Source organism: Canis aureus, chromosome 27 (assembly GCF_053574225.1).
Source record: "Canis aureus isolate CA01 chromosome 27, VMU_Caureus_v.1.0, whole genome shotgun sequence".
In the NCBI taxonomy this organism is placed as follows: domain Eukaryota; kingdom Metazoa; phylum Chordata; class Mammalia; order Carnivora; family Canidae; genus Canis; species Canis aureus.
This window is the reverse complement of record NC_135637.1, coordinates 4,028,171-4,049,734: the sequence shown is the minus strand read 5'-3', so window position 1 is coordinate 4,049,734 and position 21,564 is coordinate 4,028,171. Positions and strand designations below refer to the sequence as shown.

Sequence of the window (21,564 nt, the reverse complement as noted above, 5' to 3'; positions counted from 1 at the left end):
TGCTTTCTCCTCCGTGATGTTATTCTGTCCTTTAACAAACCACACTGGGAGTAACACAGTGTGCCCAGTGCTGTGAGTCCCTTCAGTGAGTTACTAAGCCTGGAGGAGGTCTAGGGGGTCTCTGCAAGGCACCACGGGGCCCAGAAGCCCAGAGCCAAGAATGGCACTCAGATCCAGCAGCTGAGTGGACCTCATTTAGGTCAATCTCCAAAGGTCAGGTACACCGGGGAGTGCTCAGAAACTGCCACGCACACACATGCACATGTGTTCACACTCACCCATGCTCACACACACACACACACACACACACGCACCCTTAGCGCACAAACTGGGCACATCCCAAACCTGAGCCTCTCAAGCCTGCATCCGTGACTTTGTCATACCTACACATCACCTGCATTATTCACTTAGCGTGTTTCTTCAAATTGGCCTGTATTATACCTAACCGAAAGAATCTTTATTCCATATCACAAAAGGAAAGCCAGCATCATTTATGCTGAATTGATGGTACCCACGAAAATAAAACAGAGTTCTCACATGTGGCATGTGCTGAGGCCACAAGAGTGTGCACTCCAGGTCTGCATGCAGAGAGGGGGATTGCTCTGGAAGGAATAGGAGACCAGTGTCCTCTCACCTGCAGCTCCGTGGTACCCAGGAGACAGGCCACACCCACTGTCTGTTCCCAAAGCACTAGGTGAAGGGAACCCCCAAGGCAGCCAGCAGGCTCACCCAGGAGACCACCCCAGGGCACCCCACCCCTCAGCACAGGGAGTCAGCAGTGAGTCCTACTGCGTGGCCTGGAGGGGCACCCCTGGAGGAGCTGTGCCACCACCTGCACTTGTGCCCCGCCCTGTGCCCGCACCCATGGTGCACCTGCTCAGGCTGTCTTCTCCCCTGCTGCACTCCCACACTGCTCGGGCTCCCAGGACCAGTCCCCACAGTCTCTAAAACAACTCTACTCTCCACATACCCCTGTCCTTGTGGTTTGCTCTAGAATCGCCCTCCCCCGTCCCCCCACCCGGCTTCCAGCCAGTACTGCCCTCCACCACTGAAAGCACCTGTGGTGGCAGGATGCAGGGTCCTTGCTGCCTGCTGTGTTTGTGCAGATGGAGCCACTGGGAGGAGTGCAGCCAGATCCTGGCCCAGTAAACTTGCCTATCCTTTCCAGGGCCCAGGTGTCAGCAGGAGGGACTTTATTCGAGTAATCATGTCCGCTTAACATGACATTTTGTTCAGATTTCATCCCCACCAAGGTACCTAATGAGCTTTCAAACAGGATGCAACGCTCACAGAGCAGGACTCGGTCCTAAGAGGCCACAGGGCAAGGCCACAGCCAGCGATAGATTGGGGATGGGAGGCACAGGGGTTTGTTTCCAGGCAGACAGCTTTAGATGGGGGCGTGGGGGCATGGGAGGAGGCAAGCCCTAGGGTCCCAGCGTGCTTCCCTGGGCTCCTCACGTTGAGTGGCGGCTAGGCACAGCCCAGTCTCCTGGATCGGCTCTTGCCGGTGTGGACAGGATTCCCATGACCCACCGCAAGCACGGACACCAGAGGGCAGGGTGGTCTCAGGTGTGGCAGACACCTGTCTGTGTACCTGTCTGCGCTCCAGGAGCCCACAGCACATGGGCCATGGTGGTGCCTTCGGGGCCGGCGCATACTCACTTTTTTGGCCTGTAGTCCGGGATGGTCCTGTCCAGGGAGATGCGACCGCTGAGCTGTGCATTGTACCCGTATTCCTCGTACTTGCTCTCTGTCTCCAGGCTGTCCTCGCGCAGGGTGGCCGCCATGCCGCCCTGGCCCAGGCCCCCTGGTCCCTCCACCAGGCCGATGGGCTTGGCGAGGCCTGGAGGGGAAACGGGAAAGGAGGACAGTCAGGCAGGCCTACCCAGCCTGCCCCCAGCCTCTGTGGGCAGCCACTTTCTTTCAGGCCCAACTCTAGGAATTCAAGGAAAGGCTATTAATTAAAATTTGTTTTCAATAAGTTAATTTTAAAAATGCAACATAGTTGCCCACGTGCTCACCGACCCTTGATGTTGTGGGAATTTCTGATGTCATGGCACACACAGTGGGACACTACCTGAAGTGGAGCCCCAGAGCCCCGACACAGAGGACATAGTGGTGCTGCAGGGTCCTGCCCCCAAGGGCAGAGAGGGACGGAGGTCACCTGGAGATCAGGCAGGAGAGGTGGCCTCTGGGGGGCGGGCAATGGGGCCACCAGGGATGTGGGCACATGGGCTGCCAGGGAAGGCCGGGCCTGGGGCTTTTTCTTCTGGAACATTCTTCCAAGTAGTCACAGAGAAGAATGTGACAGAGAAGAATGCAGCTCGGACAGAGGGAGTGGGCACCTGGGCAGGGTCACCGTGGGGATGGTACGCTGACTCTCTCTGAGACAGGTGAACTGGGGCATGTTGGCTCTGGGCGGGGGCACCCCAGGGCACTGTAGTGCAAGCCACAGAAAGGCGGGATGGGGCCCAGGAGGGGAACCGGAAGGCTGCCTGTAGTAGTGGGTGAGCATACCTCAGCCTAAGTGCCTGCCATCGGAGTCACAGCACAGGGCATGCAGGCAGGGCTCTTCTCTGTGCCACCCGCCCCCTCAGGGAATAAAAGCAGGAGGCCATGCACTGAGGGGTGCAAACCATGACCCTGCAGCAGCTGCCACCCTCCCCGCCCACACGTCCCCCCCCCCAGGACATCATCCCCAGAAGCCCCCTGGGCCCTCCAGCCTCGCAGAGCTGGTGTCTTGCCCCAGGTTCTGCAGGCACCTTCCCATTGCCTGCACTGCTGCCCGGCTTACAACCCTGCGGGAGGGGAGCCCCGGGTGCCTGGACCTCAGAGTTTTCTGGAAGGTTCCATCTTGAACCGGCAGACCTATGTTGGTGTTTATGTCAGATCAGAGGATACACATTGTATGTAAAATTGAAAAGCTACATGATACATAAATCACTTCTGCTTCTTATTTTAATATAGCAAAAATATATCTAATCATGTTATTTTTAAATGTCTGTGCTATGCTGCATTTTCCACTTTGAAAAATCTGTAAATAGCTGTCTTTCAAAGGCAGATGTGTCCCCAAACCTGAGGGGACAGCAAGGTTGCTAATGATGGGGGGGGGCCAGGGGGCTCTGCTGCCCAGGGTAGGGGTGGGGGGGCCCAGAGGGGGTTGGGGCCCTGGGGGTGGAGGACCCAGGGGGCAGGGCGGCGTCCTGGGACCAGACAGGTGGGTTCTGGAGGGGGTGGGCCCTGAGAGTGGGGGAGGCGGGGGGGCTGAGGGCCTGGTGGGGGGACCCCACAGGGGGGTGGGTCAGGAAGAGGGAGACAGGGCTGGGCAGCAGGAGAGGGAGGGTCCCAGGCTGTGTGGGGTCAGGCCCTGAGAACCCACTGGGCTGCTCCACATCAATTTTTCGCTTGTCAAAGTGAGACACACTCATGTCAGAAATTCCAAACCCTGCAGAAATCTATGAAAAGGAAGCGTTGGCGTGTCCTGTGCAAGCCCCGCTCTGCAAGGACATCCCCCTCTGGTTGGAGCCAGTTCGCAGTGTCCCTGCACCCACTGTCATTTCGGGGTCTGCCTCTGGCTCTGCGATGAGGGCGCGTCCCTGGCGAGTCCTGGGAGCCTGAGGCGTCTCTGGCCGGCCCGCCCCGCCCCGCTCCCTCCACTCTTCCCAGTGTGTGTCTATTCCCAGGTTACCTTTGTGACCTCAGGAGGGACACTGGCTCTATTTCTGGAAGTGTCACTTTAAACAGCCTCTGTGCACTCCCTAGCGGATTAAAGGAAAAGTCAGGATTCTACCGGGACTTCTGTTCAACGGGCACGCGTGTCATTTAGACCTAGATTTTGTTCTACAGCCGTATAAACGTACACGCATTAGCTAGGGGGCTGCTGTACAATGTTGTGCCTAGTTAGCAACACTTAAAATTTCGTCACGAAGGTAGATGGCACGGTGTTCTTACAATAAAAAATTAAAAAATAACATATTGAACTGCCCCCCAAAGGACAGAAATAGCTATGTCACTGCCTCTACATTGTCAAAGTCACTTAGAACAGCCCATTTTGCTCTACAATTGCAACCCAGCTTCCCATAGCTGGTCTGGGGGTTGGCTTTAAAATGAGCAGCGAGCCCACCTTCACCAACCCCTGCACCTGGACAAGTCGCTGGCTGTGGGGTGACCATTGGGGAGCCACGGAAGCCACGCAGCCCAGCCTGACCGCACTCACACCCCTCCATGGAATGTCAAGGCAGCCTCACTTGCTCTTCTAGACACTATTAACTTCTTCCAGTGCAAAATTACATGCACTTTGGTTGGCTCTAGGCTTGGATCTTGATTTTCTGTACACTTTCGGAGTAAAGAGGTAAGGATGATAAGTAACAATATTCATGGAGCTCAGGCTTTAGACACAGGACCACAGCCAGCAGTCCCCATTTCCCCGGGCCCCAGATAAGAGCCGTTTGCTTGGAGGAGCCAGCCCATTCCAGGGGGAAGGATGGCAGGAAGCCTGTGACACAGGACAGTGCATGACGCCAGCATTCCCCCAAATCCGTGAAATTTGCCCAAGGGTGTTTCCTCGTTTTGGGTGCTTTTACAGAAAGTGAAAGACAGATGTCCTCGTCGGGAGGGAGCCCCCTAAATACGGCTGTGGAGTGAGGCACCAGAGGACAAGACCCTGAGAGACCCAAGTGTTCCCAGGGCTCCACTGGCGTTGGTGGACCCTGAGAGCCAGAGGCTGAGGACTGGGCTGACACCTGGTCCCGATGGAGACTTGCAGCTGGTCCTGAGTGCCCAGGGGCCAGGCCTTAACCCCAGACTGCAGGTTTGTGGGAGATGGAGTCACAGGGCCCCTCATCAGCTCTTAGAGACGTTCCATAGATTCTCCTTGGTGGTAATCGTGCTATAAAGTCCCCGAGTGTAGGATCAGGGAACACATGGGGTTGGGTTCCTGTGAGGCCCCAGTCCCACATTTTCACCAACTCCCCAGTATGTAACCTGGTTAACACTGCCTCGCTGAACACATTCTGCTGACTTGTTAGCCCGCAGCATGTAGCTCAGGAGCCACGGAAACTCTCGTGGCACCAGCGGTTCTCCCCATCCCCCAACCCTGAGTCCTTCCACTGCAGGCCTGGGGCGGTCAACACAGCGAAATCACCCACAAAACCACCACCACATGAAAAAGAGGTGTGGACAGACCTTGAATGGAACACTTGCTCACAGTGGGAATGCTGAGGCCCGGCCACACCTCGTCTACCCCAGGCCAGTCTCAGACTTCCTGCTGCACTGCCTGCACCCTACAACCACCCCAAAGACCAGCAAGTGCTGATTTGGGTACAAAGAAACCCAGTAAGCAGGCAGATGGGCCAATGCAGAATCCCTGACCTGAATGAAGGATAGCAACCGTGGAACGTGGGCAGTGTCTGGGCTCAGCAGCCGCACCCCTAGGACCCCACACCTGGGCCTTGGAGACAGGGCTCCATAGAGGAACAGCGTCCCACAGATGGCAGTTCTCAAATTCAGGCCAGCATCCTGAGGCCTGGTTGGAACAGGCTTTAGGGGCTCACATGGAACATCAGGTTCACAGGTACTGGGTAGATGGAACGCTAGCGTCCCCAGGAAGTTTCCAGGGGTGCTGATGCTGCCTGGGGGACCCCACCTTGGCATGGAGCAGGGGCTCTGGGTTTTCTGTGGGCGCCAGCCCTGTGCTGCCCGTCCCTGCAGGGACTTTGTTTGGAACCCACCTCTGGTCCCAGGTAAGGTTCTGGGCTGGCCACTTCTGGGCCTTGCCCTGTGCCCTCTGATCCTGCCCACTTGGTGTTCCCTGACCCCTGACCTCTGAGCAGCTGCAGCGGCCCTGAGAGGCTGGCCCTGGCTGGAACGGCAGGGGGAGTGGTCAGAGCCATCAGCTCTATTACAGCTCCACCAATTAAAAACCCATGGACCTGATTTAGTTTTTACGGGGTCATGCACATCAGTGCTTTCCTATGGGGCTTCTAGGACTCATCGTCCCTCTTCCCACTGTTGGTTCATGTTCTCTCACATAGAGTTCCTTCTAAAGAGGCAGGATTGCTTGATCCCTGGGTAATGAGGGCAAATGGAACCAGAAGAAACTTAGAAAGATTGAAGGTGGCCTGGCCGTTCCTGGGCGTCCAAGGCCTGAGCTCCATGGAACCCATGCCAAGGGCCCTGGGGTCGACACCAACACCCACAGAACTGGCTTCTTGCCCTCATATGTCCTGAAGTCCTGGCTTCTCCAGCGGGGCCTGGTGCCAGGGTGCAGGTGTGACATGGTGTCTCTGTTCCTGCCGCTGCCCTCAGGGGCTCATCCCATCAGTCAGGCCACCAAACAGGAGATAGGCAGGCTCTGTAGCCTTGTGCATGGAACCGTGGTTAGCTCTGCTCTTGGCCCTGGGGACCTGTGGGGGGTGGCCTTATTTGGAAATGGGGTCTCTACAGAGGTAATTTCGTAAAGACATCCTGAATCGGGGTGAGTCCTAACCCCATGATTGGGGTCCTTTTAGGAAGAGACAGATGCACACAAGAGAAGATGGCCATGTGACAGCCCAGAGACTTGGCCACAAGCCTGGGAACAGGCAGGGATGGAGGCACCGGAAGCTGGATGAGGCCAGAAGCAGGCCCCCACACCGCCCCTCGCCTACCCCGGCCTCTAGAGGGAAGAGGTCATGCCACACTGGGTGTCAGGCCTCCAGACTGTGAAAGAATGAATGTCTGCTGTTTGGGCATTGAAGCATGAGCTTTGTCAGGGCAGCCCTGAGACACCAGGAGGCAGGCCCCCTGCCACACGGCCACTCAGACCTGCAGCCAGCAGATTCTGACCACTGGACACACAGATGGGAGATGTCCCTCGGAGAAGGCGCTCACCCCCCTGCAGGCTGCACAGATGGGTGCGCATCACGAAGGTCCCCCGCCTCCAGAATGTGAGGGAGAGGCGGCTTTTCCTGTTTGAAACTTTGCACTTCCTCCTCCACGAGAATCAGAGCACCAGACTCTTCCTTCTACCCTTGAATGAGAAATGATTTTGAGAACAATGGGAAATTTGCATGCATTAGCTCTCCCTTTGAAATGTTGTCCAGAAGACTTCTCTGGTGATTAAACAGAAGCCACACCTCCTGCTTGCTACCCTGGGACTTCCGGGGACCACAGGCTGGTTGTGGCAGCTGATGGTCATTACACCGGCACTGGCCGGTGGCCAGTGGGGCCTGCTGTGCTCCTCGGTTCACAGAGGGACCCCTGAGGCTCACAGAGGGTGAGGCTGTATAGCCTCCTACCGACACATCCAAAGAATTTTAGAGGGAACCAGTAAAGGTCACCAATATTACATCTTGAGGGACACCTGGGTGGCTCAGTCAGTTGAGCGTCTGCCTTTGGCTCAGGTCATGATCCTGGGGTCCTGGGATCGAGTCCCTCATCAGGCTCCCTGCTCAGCGGGGAGTCTGCTTCTCCCTCTGCCCCTCCCCCTGCTTGTGCATTTATGCACTTGTGCTCTCTCCCTGTGTCAAATAAATAAAATTTTTTTTTTAGAAAATTTACACTTTGGGGGATCCCTGGGTGGCTCAGCGGTTTGGCACCGCCTTCAGCCCAGGGCGTGATCCTGGAGATCCGGGATCGAGTCCCACATCGGGATCCCTGCTTCTCCCTCTGCCTGTGTCTCTGCCTCTCTCTCTGTTGTCTCTCATGAATAAATAAATAAAATCTTTAAAAAAAGAAAAAAAAAGAAAATTTACACTTTGACATCAAGGACATTAATTACAACTACTTATTACTATTAGTACCATTTCACGCTGCACTACAGCAAAGGTAGGAAGGGGATGGACAGGGGGTGGGCAAAGTGTTTTACTGGAAGCACCTGGCTTATGAGCACTAGGCTCCGTGTTCATCATGCACCTCAGTAGCAGTTCCAGGTGCTCTTGGGGTGTGGAGGCTGAGAAAATTAGGCCATTCTACTTTAAGTGGCGTTAGCACAGGTACAGCCATCCCAGGCCCCTGTGAATAAGAGCTGAACTTTACCTTACTTCAGTTACAGGAAGAAAACAGTTTACAGCTTAACACCCTAGAAAGTCCCTATTAGCATGAGAACAGAGCCCAAGCCAGTGGCAGGAAGTCCCATATCAGAATGAGAGGAGAGCTCAAAGCCCTTGAAAGCCCCATATCAAAATGTAAACAGAACTTGAGGAATTGCTCCAGCCCTTCTGGAGGTCCCCGAGACCAGCCCTTAAAACTAAGCTGAAACCCACCTCGGGGTCCAAGTCCCTGCTCCGCTGTGTCGGGTGTACTTGGACCCAGGCTCGAGCTTGTAAATCAACCGTCGTGTGTTTGCATCGGTGTCGGCTCCTTGGTGGTTTCTCGGATTCGCGATCTCGGGCAAAACGGGGGAAGCCCTGGGACAATGCTTCAGGTGACCACAGGAGGCTCTTTTGGACACTTGCTCATGGACTGATGCACCTCGTGGACACTGCCCCTCCGGGCAGGTAGAGGGGCTCCCCGTTCATGGGGCCGCCTCTCCCCACCCCTTGGACTCCTCAGTCAGGCTGGAGACAGGGGCGGTGCTGCAAATACAGCCAGCGTGGCATGAGGAGAGGCCAGCTGGCCATGGAGAATGAGTTTGGCCACATCACGGCACCCAGACTGGCTGGGGGCATCTGGAGAACCCCTGTTTACATCCAAGAGGGGAGCCTCATGTCTCTCAAAAACTGAGATTCCAGCAAGCATTCTGGAACCTTCTTCAGCGGAACAGGCATCGCATGAAACTGTCTGCATCCTCCAGTGCCACAGCCCCCAGGTCTGCATCATCCTGGACGTGGTGTTGCCCTGGGAGGGGGTCAGGAGGGTGTGCCCACCCACACTTGGTCCTCCAGCTGGAGAAGTCTGTGTTTTGCTTTTAGTTTCCACTTGAAATTATTGTTCGAAATATCTCCCATGTTACTATACATAAGACTGAATTATAATTAATAATTATCTTCTAAAGCGCCATGTAATATCTTATGGAATAGATATATAAATATTTCCGTAGCAGATCTTGTGTGTGTTTATTCTTATTTGCTGGCTCCTTTGGCTCTGGCTCTCCCAGGGGCCAGCCCCTCCCGCACTCAGTGAGCTTGTCACCGGGCAGCACGGTGTCCCCACACGGGGTTCCAGCGGATATTTCATCCCGCCAGATACAGTGGTGGTCAACAGTGGGCATGTGCCCACGTGGGTTAAATCACCAGCAGAGAGCGCCCTCCTCTGGTACCTGGAGCACCCAGAACAAGGGGCTCGAGGGCCAGCTTTGTGGCCTTCTCTGCCTCTCCCCTCCCGCTTAGCTGTGCTCCATCCTGGTGCAGGTGGACTGAAGCCTGGCTGGCTCAAGTAGTGCAGCCCCCGGAGGAGGCTGGGCAGATGGTGGCACTCCCAGGAGTCCAGAGGGCCCCAGGTCTCGGTAGAGGCAGTGGGCCCCCAGCTACAGAAAGCCAGTTGTCAAGGTCAGGGCACCTACTGCTTCTAGAACATTCTCTGGTCTGGAGCTCTTGCTTAGTGAGGTGGGTTTGGTTTCAGAGGCAGGGACCTGACTTCTGGAGGAGAAGCAGCTTTCCTCTGAACACACTCCTGCGGTTGTTGGAGAGGAGTGTATACTTCTGCAAAAAGCTTCCTGAAGCCCATAGCCATTCGTTTCTATGGATAATCATTTGAAGCTCCTTTCAATAACCCGAGGGAACACACTTTCTAATTATGAGAGATCATTTGGATGCCACCACAGTGAGGAGTGAGTCTGGGACCCTGAGAGCTCCTGCTCACCCATGGGAATCATGGGGGAATCATGGGGCGGGGCCCAGCGGTAGAAGCAGCCTGTCAGGGAGGACTCAGGTGTTGGTGCCATTGCCCACTGTCTCTTGATTTATGGACAACAGAGGCACCTCTGTTGTGGGGCTAGAGGTCGGGGCTGCCACACTCCAGACCTAACCCACCTAAGATACCAGATCTTCTAGACCTCTAGACTTCTCTTCTAGAAGAGAAGGCAGCGAGACAGATTCACCTCTGAATATCCGCAACTCATTTCATGTTTTCAAAAGAAAAATAGCATTAAGTTAACAAAGGGTCTGCATCTCAGCATGGGTGTGATGGGCTCCAGAGACTACATAATGGTTCCCAAAGATGCCCCCGTAAACCGGGCTTTGCCGATGGGATCACTGTCAGAACCCTGAGATGCGGACAGTGTCCTGGGTCGTCCAAGAGCGACTTCTACGCACTGTCAGATGCCCTTAAAGCAGAGAGGCTGTGGGAGGTTTGACGCACATGATAGAGGGGACCATGAGTTCTGAAGGCAGAGCCCAGACGCAAAGGGAGGCCTGCATTCCCTGGGGGTGGGAAGGGGCTGGAAGGAGCCTCCAGAGAGCCTCCAGAGAGCCCAGTCCTGCCCATGCCTTGGTGTTAGCCCAGGGACCTCCAGAACTGTGAGAGGATAAATCTGGGTTGTTTTAAGCCCATCCGCATGCGATGACTTGTCCTGGCAGCCTTAGCACAGGGAGGGGACACAGGCAGAGTGCACACAGGCAGTGCTGTATCCCCCGGGGATGCCACGGCCTGGTGCTGCCTTTTGGAGCTGTGTGTGTGATCACTGCACCACACTGCCTGGCCCTGAGGCTCCTCACAGCTCCCCTACCGGCTTCTCCAAACCTGGGTGCCAGCACAAGGCAGGGAGGCAGCAGGCCCCCGTGCAATCCGCGACAGAGGAACTCTGGGCAGGCATACAATGGCCACATTTGAGGCTGACAGGGTAGGTCTGCAGCGTCCCTGGACCCGCCGAGCGGTGGTCTGCAACCACGGATTCTACAAACCACCTGGACATTTCAGGGAAGAGCAGCCGGCATGGAGGGACCGGGGGACTTGGGGCTTAGAGCATGTTTCAGGGCACTGCCCTCCGAGAGCTCCCAGCTCCTTTGGAAGGATCCAGCCGCCCGACTGCATGCGTGTGCTTCAGCACAAGGCCTGCCTCCTACACAGGCCTGGGGGTTGGATGCCTGCCCCAAGCTGATTTTGCATGGTCCCCTGGAGGTTGAGAGGTTGTGCCCCTGGTTTAGATGGATGGGGAGGGTGGGGGGTTGAATAGTAGCCCCAAAAGCTGGAACCTACGAGCATGGCCTTATGAGAAATAGGGTCTTTGCAGGAAGGACTTTGAGATGAGAACATCTGGGATTAGAGTGGGTCCTAAATCCAATGACAAGTGTCCTGGACCACCTGAGGGGCTCAGTGGGTGAGTGTCAGCCTTCGGCTCAGGTCATGATCCCAGAGTCCTGGGGTGGAGTCCCACATCACTTCTCCCTCTGCCTCTGCCCCTCCCCCTGCTCGTGCTCTCTTTCATTCTCTCTCTCAAATAAATAATAAAATCTTTTAAAAAGTGACAAGTGTCCTGATAATTTAGAGGGGCTCAGAGAGACCCACAGAGAGGAGAAGCCACATGATGACAGAGACAGAGATGCAGTCAGGTGTGCACGAGCCAAGGAATGCCAAGGATTGCCAGGAGCCACTAGAAGCTGGAGAGACGCCTGGAACAGATATCGCCCCAGAGCCTCCAGGAGGAATCAACCTGCCAACACTGGTCTCAGGCTTCTGGCCTCCGGACAGTTAGAGGATAGATTCCTGTTGCATAAGGCCATCCGGTTTGTGGTCACTTGTTATAGCAGCCACAGGACACTCCTACAAGGGGAGGGGATAAAGAGGAGGAGGAAGACGAGGGTGTGGGAGGGGAGAGTAGGAGAGGGAAGGGGAAAGGTGGGAAGGGGAGGGGAAGAGGGGAGAGCTTCCAGGGAGAGGGACTGGGCAGACACTCTGGTCACTCGGCCAGCCTCTATTCTCTCCATCTGTTTTATTAATAGAACCACAGTTTGTTTGGGGTAGAAATGAGTTCGGTTAACATACTCTCCTCCCTGGGCTGACCTTGCAGCCAGGGGTGGCATGTGACCAAAATCTGCTCAGTAAGATTTAAGTGGAATTTCTGGGAAGTGTCTAAAAGGCACAGACTCAGCTGGTATATGTGGGTTTCTTGCCTTTTTCCTGCGGTTCTTCCCCCTTTCTCCTGCCTGAAATGAGGACTCAATGCCCAGGGCTGGAGCATCCACTGTGTGACCATGAGGCTGAAGGCCACCCAGTAGGCAGGGAGGGGTTAGAACCAAATGGGGTTGGGCCCTTGAGGATGGCCGTGGGCCCTGTGGGTCCTGCTTCCCCTGAGAGGAACAGATGCCACTGCAGTCAGGCAGTGGGCATCAGGGCTGCTTGGGACCCTGAATCTTCTCTTCCAGAGACGCTGAGCAGTGGGCAATGCCGCAGAGGAGCCAGCTGCCTCCTCGCAGCCCCTCCCCACAAGGAGGCCTGGGCTGGTCATCCCAAGGCCCCTTCCAGCCCCCATCCCCAGAAGATCCACTTCACACCTGCCAATCCACACCTTCCAGACAGGGTACCTGGCACATGTGGTAGGTGCCTGCAAGAGTTTTCAGCTCGAGGGGAAGTGTGGTTTTCAAGCTTTCAGCTTCTTTGAGTCACAGATTCCATCTGTCACAGTGACTTCAGCCAACGTTCCAGGAGGAGTCAGCCCCAATGCAGCGGCTGCTGGGTCACGGGCTAATCTGAGAGGAAGACGCAGAGCGAGGGCCTCCAGAGGAGGAAGCAGGGAGGCTGGCCTCACCAGCAAGGCTGGGCCCAAATGCCCTCCACATCCGGGTCCTCCAGCCGACAGACCAGCCACCCTGGAATCCACCAAGAATCTTAGATTTGACAGAACACCACCAATTGCTAAAAAAGCAATAAATATCCAACAAGATGGGAAGAAATTACAAGGACAGACGTGAAGAAAAATGCGAATCAGTGAGATGAGTGCTTTTGCAGAGCAGGGAAGGGATGTTGTCTTGAATATCATGAACTTCACGTTTTGGGTGGGGGAAGAAGTCAGAGGGACAGATGGCCCTCTATGGGGGAGCATGCAGCCTTGGACAGAGTGAGAGGGGGCAATTCACAGCCCCAGGAGCCTGGAAGGTAGGCGCAAAAATCCTGTCCGCTGAGGCACCAACAAGGCCGAAGACTGTGTTCTCTGATGGCAACCACAGGTGCCACACATGCCAGGGCCCTGGCACAGGGGCGGAGAGGACGGGCTACCCCCTTCCCCCCTGCTTCCCTCATGGTCAGTCCCACTCTGAGTCGCCCAGGAGGTGGGACTCTGAGGTTTGCAGAGGACAGACTGCCTGTCACCTGCCAGCCAGGGCTCCCACCTTGCCCCCCTGCACCCTCAACCTTGGAAGCCCCCTTCCCCAGGGAGGGCAGGGTGCAAAAAGCAGTGAGCAGAGCATCCCGCCAGCTCCCAGCTCCTCTCTTTCTTCGCCCTATAAAAATGTAGGCCAATCTAACACACCTGCTATTAATTTTGATGATTAGCAAGTAGAAGGAAAAGCAGCAGGCCCCGCTTAGCTCTGTGGGAGATGGTTCCTCCGTGCCCCTGCCTCAGGTTCTGCGTACCCACTCTCCCCACATGCAGTGGCAAATTCCATTTCAGACAGGTCTGTTAAGGATCTCTGGGGACCCGAACTAGTGTCATGTTGTCAATCGCCAAAGACAGACCGCCCTTCTGGAACTGTGAAGTTATGAATATTTTGCAGGACATGGCAATACCTGTAAGATATATTCTCACTGCGACCAGTCAAGTGTTTGATAAATCTTCATACATAATGTGAATATTTATGGGGACAAAGCATGCAAAATAAGGAGTGACTGGAAATATCTGGCAAAATGGATTTCCTGGCTCTCGCTCTCACCTTGTAAGCGTGTGAGGGTGTGGAGTGTCCTGTGGCCTGCTCCATCCTGACCTCCCCAGACCTGAGCTCAGGGGGCAGCAACACATCCTTCATGGTTCCAAGGCAAACACTTGGGTCCCTTCTGCTTGGGTGCCAGAGCCAAGCTGCCACAACTCAAACCCCACTTTCACCCATGTACTGACTGTGGGCAAAATACTCAAGCTTCGTGTGCCTCAGTTTCCCCATCTGAGTTAAGGTGACAGTGCTCCCTTAGGGGATCCACACTCCCCCCAGGGGCTCCCCTCTATTCCCCAGGGTCCCCTCCAGCCACAGGGCCTTCACTGGTTGGCAACATCCTGGGCCAGAGGAGACAGTCCAGGGCCTGTCTGGGGGTGGGGGCAGAGTAAAGAATACCTGATCTAAGCTGGCCCTCACTGAGTGCCGGACAGGTCCCTACCTCCTGGGTCCTTCTGACCCCAAAGGCCCCAGGTCAGGGATGGAGAGGCCGGGGTTGGGGGTCTGCCCTTCCAATGCCTGGCAGGACTCTCAGGAGAGAGGAGATGGGGAAGGTCTAGAATCTGGCCACATGATTTCTGCAAGACTAAAACACCTATGCTGTCTTTTCTCCTCATCTGTGTTCTACAGCCCTGGGAGGGAGAACATGCCCCACACCCCTGTTCTCAGGGGGCAGCTAGGGCTTCTTGCCCCTGGTAGCAGTGCCTATGGTTCCATGTCTCTGCCCCCAGCAGGGACACCTTTCTGTCAGGGCCTCACTGGACACAAGGCTATCAGACCTACACTTGTCTGTACATAGGTGCGTTTAGACCCAACTTGCCTTCCTGCCCTTCTGTCCTCCTTTAGCCATTCAGGATATTTGCTTCCCTTTCTCAATGTTTGGCTTTTCTCACTATGCAGGATCTCCTCCCATAGCCATCCGTCCATCCACCCATCCATCCATCATCCATCCCCTCACTCATCCATCCATCCATCCACCCACCCACCCACCCACTCATCCAAGCATCTAGCCACCCAACCACTCATCCATCTATTCATCCACCCACTCACTCATCCATCCATTCATCCATTCATCCACCCATCTACCTATCCATCCATCCATCCATCCATCCATCCATCCATCCATCCCTCCATTTAGCTACCTGTATATTCATCCATCCATCCATCCATCTACCCACTGATCTACTCATCCATCCACCCACCCACCCACTCATCCAAGCATCTAGCCACCCAACCACTCATCCATCTATTCATCCACCCACTCACTCATCCATCCATTCATCCATTCATCCACCCATCTACCTATCCATCCATCCATCCATCCATCCATCCATCCATCCCTCCATTTAGCTACCTGTATATTCATCCATCCATCCATCCATCTACCCACTGATCTACTCATCCATCCACCCACCCACCCACTCATCCAAGCATCTAGCCACCCAACCACTCATCCATCTATTCATCCACCCACTCACTCATCCATCCATTCATCCATTCATCCACCCATCTACCTATCCATCCATCCATCCATCCATCCATCCATCCATCCATCCCTCCATTTAGCTACCTGTATATTCATCCATCCATCCATCCATCCATCCATCTACCCACTGATCTACTCATCCATCCACCCACCCACCCACTCATCCAAGCATCTAACCACCCAACCATCATCCCTCCATCAACCACTCACCCATCTACCTTCCCACTCATCTACTCATCTGTCCATCATCTATCCACCCATCCACCCATCCATCTACCCATCCATCCACCCACACACTCATCCATCCACTCAAACATCCTTCCACCTATCCAGTGAACAAATATTTATTAAGAATGTGTTATGTGCCAGGCATCATGCTACCCATCTGTTCAAATACTGCCCAATTTCAACTATTTTTCTTCCTTTGCTCATATTTCTGAGGACCAGCTATGTGTCAGGCACTTGGCTAAACACTTTGTATGCATTATCTTTTTTTTTTTAAGATTTTATTTATTTATTTGAGAGACAGGGAGCATGAGCAGGGGTGAGGGGCAAGGGGGAGGGAGAAGCAGACTCCTGCTGAACAGGGAGCCTGACTTGGGGCTCAATTCCAGGACCCTGAGATCATGACCTGAGTAGAAGGCAGACACTTAACCAACTGAGCCACCCAGGTGCCCCATTCGTATGTATTATCTTATGTAATCTCCTCAAAATTCAGAAGGATAATCATTCTTCCTATTTCACTGACATGGAAACCAAGGCTCAGAGAGAGGAAGTGACTTGCTCAAGGCCACCCAGTTGGAGGTTGGACCCAGATCCATGTAACTCCTTATGTAGCTCAAACGCCTCCCCTTCCATGAAGTCCCCCTGGCCATCCCCATCAACATGGTCCCCCCTCTTGTGCTCCTCTGAATTTCTGCATTGCTAGTACTTGGCTGTAGACTCTTGGAGGAAGGCACCATGCTCTGAGCACCCTATTATGCTCCACAACAGACAGCTTTCTGTGAAAGAAGTGTGAATGGATTAAGCCACTCCCTGATGCCCTTCCCCGACTTCCTGAGGAAGCCTGAGCACCATGCATTTCTCAGCAGGGTGGGCTGATCAGGAAAGGAACTATGGGCTTGGTCAGGTGGGGTTGGCTGGGAAGATAGATGCACTGGGGGTGAATAGGCTGAGCCATGTCAGCCACTCATCCTACTGAATGGAGACCACAGGCTGGGCAGTGCTCCAAGACCTTTGCACGTTCCCCTTGCTCAATTCTGGCAGCAACACCATGAGACAATGTGACTGGAACCCACCTCACAGGCGAAGAAGCTCCAAGCAAGAAGAAACCTGACCTCGCCGTAAGAGGTGGGGTGGTGCCCACCCTCCACTGGCAGCCCACATTTTAACCACAGCACTCTCCTCCTACCAATTAAGATAAGCTGGTTTGCTTCCCTGTCCACTGCTAAGTGCTCAAGCACCAGAATATTAACAGGCATTTTCCACAATCTGCTCGAAATGCTGTGAAAATAGTCCCTGCATACGCCAGCCTGTTTCTCAGAAATGAAATCAAAGCTTGCTGGTTTCAGACAGGGGCTACACACAGAGCTGATCTGACCAAACTATTCTGTTAAAAATAAAAATAGTCCCTTTTCTTGCTGTAAGAGGCAGGAGCTATAATACCTGCCGCTGATCTAAGCTAATGTTCTCACCAGTCTCCAGGGAGGTGCACAGGGCAGGGACCCCAGAGCCAGACATGCCTGGATTCCAATCCCACCTCTGGCAATGCCTGACCTGCCTTGGCCCAGTGATGGGAGGACCATCGCCTTCCCAGGTTGCCACAGGGGTGTCGTGGCAGGGCTCCGGGCACTCAAGTGGCACCTCCATCCACTGCTGTCACCACCAGGTGTGCGGGAAAACACCTAGGACGGCTGTGCACCCGACAGCCTAGGGTGGGCTATGAGCAAGCCCGTTCCTGGGGTCTCACTGGGAAACATGGCAGTTGGGAGGAGGCCAGCTTGGGGAGGGAGCAGCCTTCCTCCTGAGAAGGTTCCCTAGGAGATGCACCCCACCCAAGAGCCTGCTGTATGTTTCCCCAGCCTCCCACCTGTCCCCCCAGCAAACACCAGGATGGAATCACCTGGGGGGTTGAGGAGGGAGCCAAGCTATGTGGATGGGGCCAAGGTGGATCCAACTGCACCCCGCTCCCTGCAGACCTTCTCCCAGGCCTGCTCCCATCCCAAGCCCCCCCGCACCTGGCCCCTACAAAGTGAACACTGACCACCTACATCCATCACGCAGAAGGGTGCTGTCCTCCCGGTGCCTGGGGTTCCCCTCACCTGACACGCACTTTCTCACGCCCCCTATCAGAGCCAAAGCCAGAACACAACCTAACACATGCTTGCTTTTTAAACCTCCATTTCAGGCTATAGCCGGGTTTTAGAAAGGGGGGGTGCTGTGAACCTCCATTCTCAGCTGGTGGCCTCGCTTCCTGCCTTCCTCAGAAAATGGAAGAATTGGAAAAGAACCTCAGAGTTCCCACCCATCTGCTGCCACAAAACCGGCCTCTCATGCACTCCTCCCCCCATGCACCCGCGCCCTGGTGCTCCCTCCAATCGGAAATACCCTCCCTGCTCTGTCTGCTGCACCGACCTGTACCTGCCGACCTGTACCTGCCCGTTCTCGGTGAGGGGATGACCCTGGGGACATTGGATGCTGTGGTTGTCACAAGCAGGGAAAGTGGGTGCCTCTGGCATCGGGCGGGTGGAGGCCAGGGGTGCCGCCTGCCATCCAGGCCCACGTCTCCTGGGTCACCGCAGAGCAGCTCGCTGGGTCTGATTTCTCTCTGCCCACCCCGTCCACTAAACTGACTTTATTGGGTCACCAGCGCCCTGCCAGCTGGTGGCAGGACAGTGTGAAGACTGACCTCGCAGAGGAAGACAGAATGTGTGCACACAAAGAAAAGGCCATCTGCAAGCTGGAGGAGTGTTCCCACCAAAACCCAGAGCTGCCAGCACCTTGACCCTGGGCTTCCAGCCTCCAGAACCCTGAGACAACAAACATCTGTTGTGTAAGTCGCCCGGTCTGTGGCAGACGCTAACGGCAGCCTGAGTGGACTCCCACGGCTCCCAGATTTGTCTCCAGCACAATCCCCACAGCCAGCTCTCTAGCCATCCCGCCCATGCACTGGGCAATGCTGCCCCAGGACTTTGGCACCTGCTGGGCTGGGAGCATTTCCCGCCACCCCTGAGTGACCTACTCTCACTTCAGTCTTCATTTACACCTCATTCTCTCCCTGAGGCCGTCTCTGGGCATCCAGCAAAGATGCCGGGGCCTCCCACTGACACTGTCCTTCTCTACCTTATTTTGCTCCTTAGCGTTTGTCAGTATTCAAGTGTCCATATAGTTTGCCTGCTGTGGTCAGCAGGATAACGGGCTCCCAAGATGTCCGTGTTCCAGGTCCAGAGCCCGAGAATGTGTTCAGTTACACGGTGAGGAGGGTAAGGCTGTGGATCAGCTGACTGGGAGCTGGGGAGGGGGTCCTGGGTTACCGGGCAGGCAGGCGCATCACAGGGACCTTTCACATGGAAGACGGAGGCCGGGGCTGCTGGCCTGCGGATGGAGGGTGGGCCTGGCCCAGGAAGCAGAGGCCTCCACGCCGGGAATCCTGCCCCTGGTGCCTCCACCAGGAGCAGCCCTGAGGACACCCAACTGCAGCACAGAGAGAACAGTGGACTCTGACCTCCTGGGCCCACAGAATTCCTGGGTGCTGTGCTGTGCAGCTCAGTTAAGTGCTAACTTAAGCAAGAGGAGATTAAATGAGCTTCTCTTTCAGCCTCCCATGCCTCCTCAGGGGACGCAGGATCCTCAAGGGTGGGGTCCACGCATGGCTTTGCTGCTGTGTCCATGGGGCTCTGGCTCTGCCTGAACATGCAGGTGCTCAGTGTTTGCTGAAGGGTTGAACACGGATGGTGGTCAGCGGGGGCTTCAGCCCCAGATGCATTGAAGGCCTCAGCTAGACTCGGGCCACAGGCAGAGCCACCCTGTGGGTCACTGACTCCCACAGGCTGCACGCTGTGGACGTGTGGCACCCAACATGCTGACCACCGAGTGCTGAGGGGCCTGCTACGTATCAGCAGCACTCCCAAGCGTTCAGAGTGGACCAGGTCAACACCATCCTCCTGTGCATCATTCTGGGGGCCGACACCAGGTGGGGGACCTCAGACCAACGTCCACTGCAGCCCCTAACGCCCTTGCACAGTAGTTGAGAACCTGGCCTACCTTCGTCCACGTCGTGGAAGAGGCCCTAATGGCCTGAAAGAAGGTGTCTATAGGCGACTCCAAATGCACCCCGCCACCCAGCCCACCATCCTAGAGAACCAACGTTTCTGCAGATGCCCTGTCTTTTTGTGAGCTCAGGAGGTGCTGCACCAGGTGGAAAGTGTTACAAACATCTAAGATGCGCTGCAGTTTCAGTCAGCTCGCCTTGAGATTTCTTCCCTCTTGCTCTCTTAATACACCTTAATACATGTGGCCCCGGCCCCTCCATGCCTCCCAGGCATCTGGTCCAGGCAAGACAGCCCACCCACAGCTAGGACCCCACAGCCAGGGCTTCACCCCGGCACTCATCCCCCATGCTCCACATCTCCCACGTCCCCCACCTCCCACCACGCCCCCTACCGTATCCCCTGTACCCCCTCGCCCCTGCCCAGTTGGGCCCTCCAGCCCAGTCCCACTTCTAACCAGGGCCCCACGGGGGCTGCTCCACAAGGACCTGCTGCAGGCCTGACACCTCGTTGCACTGTTTCCCTGGTGCACTGCCAGGCCCTGGGATGGGCATTTTAAGGAACAATCATTCTTGGCTTATTTACTAAAGAATGAAAAGCCAACCACTGAGGCTCCTGAGCCCTCTGGGAAGGCCCATGTGACAGGTGCACATCAGACCTGACCTGACCGGGTGGCCAGGCAGGTGAGCCTAGGAGGTGGGGCTCCTGAGGGCCCACTGGCCCCTCCACCCCAGTCTTTCAGGTCCAACCCCCAATACAAGGACCTTGGTCTCCTGGGGATACACAGTTGACATGGAATTGGTGCAAGAAAAGATGTTCGAGTCCATACTACGCAGGAGCTCTTGCAAGGACAACCAGGTTTGGCTGACCCCTGGGCGCCACCTAGATCTCTCGGGCAGGTCCCAGATGGGCGCTGTCACCATCTCCCAGGAGGTGACCTAGCCCACACTTGGCCGGGGCAGTCGTGGTGATGGCTTGCCTGCTGCTGGTCAGGGGTGGGGCCTTCTGCCTGCTTCATCACTGCATCCCTGAAGCTCCAGCCCAAGCAAGCATGAGGTCCACAGGGGCAGGTGCATCTCTGAGGGGCGTCCCGGCAGGACATCACTCGCATCTGCCAGCCAGCACGCCCACATGTGATACGCTTTGTATGGAGAGGGAGAGTGGACACTGAACCCGCCCAGTGGACCAGCGAGGCTACCAGGAGAAGACATTTATCAACTCTGAGCCCTGTCTACTTCCTTGATTCCTTCTGGGAACTCATCTCCCCCCCCATTCTCAGCGTCCTGTGGTTTAGACGCGATCGACCCAGGTTCCAGGGGTGAAATAAAGCTGATGCTCCTAACGGGGGAGACAGACAGGGCCAGGCTGCTGGTTCAAGCCTCACCTAATGCCCAACAGCCTGTAGCCCAAGGGCCAATGAGCACAATGTTATGTCTCTCAGGACTGAGTCTTCTGTCACTTGAAAATCAAAGATCTCAACTGAAGCCAGAATCAATAAGCCTCCTTTTAAGCTGGAGGAGACAGAGGCTCCCATGGTGCTGCCCCCAAGTCCACACAGCTGACAAATGCTAGGGCCCCAAGGGCAAGCCCAGGCTCTCCCACTGCAGTTACACTGATGGCTAGTTTACGACTTACGTATCATCAGACTGAGAGCCTCCCGCCGTCCATTACAGCCATGGTGCGTGGCCCAGAGGAGGCCACTGTCCCAGCCCCCACAGTCAGCTGCTCAGGGCCCCAGGTCTGGTCTTCCCTCCACCCCTGTGTGCGATCCGTGTCCCTGCAGACCTCTCAATCAGCTCACTCAACAGTGTCCTTCATGTCGATGCACATTTTAAATTAAATACATTTGCTTCTTAAATAGGTGATTTATCACCACACGAAGTAGGAAGCCTGTATCATTCATCCAAAATATCAGTCAGCCGAGAAGAGAAGTCACAGGTGGCTACAGAGCCCAGCTGGATGAGCTGCCTATACAAGTCCGGAGCCAAGAGGGGCCATGGTGGTGCCTCCTCTGCGGCCAGCAGGTCCTATA

The 21,564-nt window shown here is 55.4% G+C and overlaps 1 protein-coding gene across 3 annotated transcripts in view; it reads right to left on the bottom strand.

The window, feature by feature from the left end:
* Positions 1 to 21,564, bottom strand: part of GALNT9 (polypeptide N-acetylgalactosaminyltransferase 9) — an 80,058-nt gene that overhangs the window by 51,375 nt on the left and 7,119 nt on the right. For all 3 annotated transcript variants that reach the window (XM_077875163.1, XM_077875162.1, XM_077875164.1), the window contains exon 2: positions 1,663 to 1,843. In XM_077875163.1, coding sequence (XP_077731289.1) covers positions 1,663 to 1,843 — 181 coding nt within the window. The remainder of the gene's footprint in view (positions 1 to 1,662; positions 1,844 to 21,564) is intronic.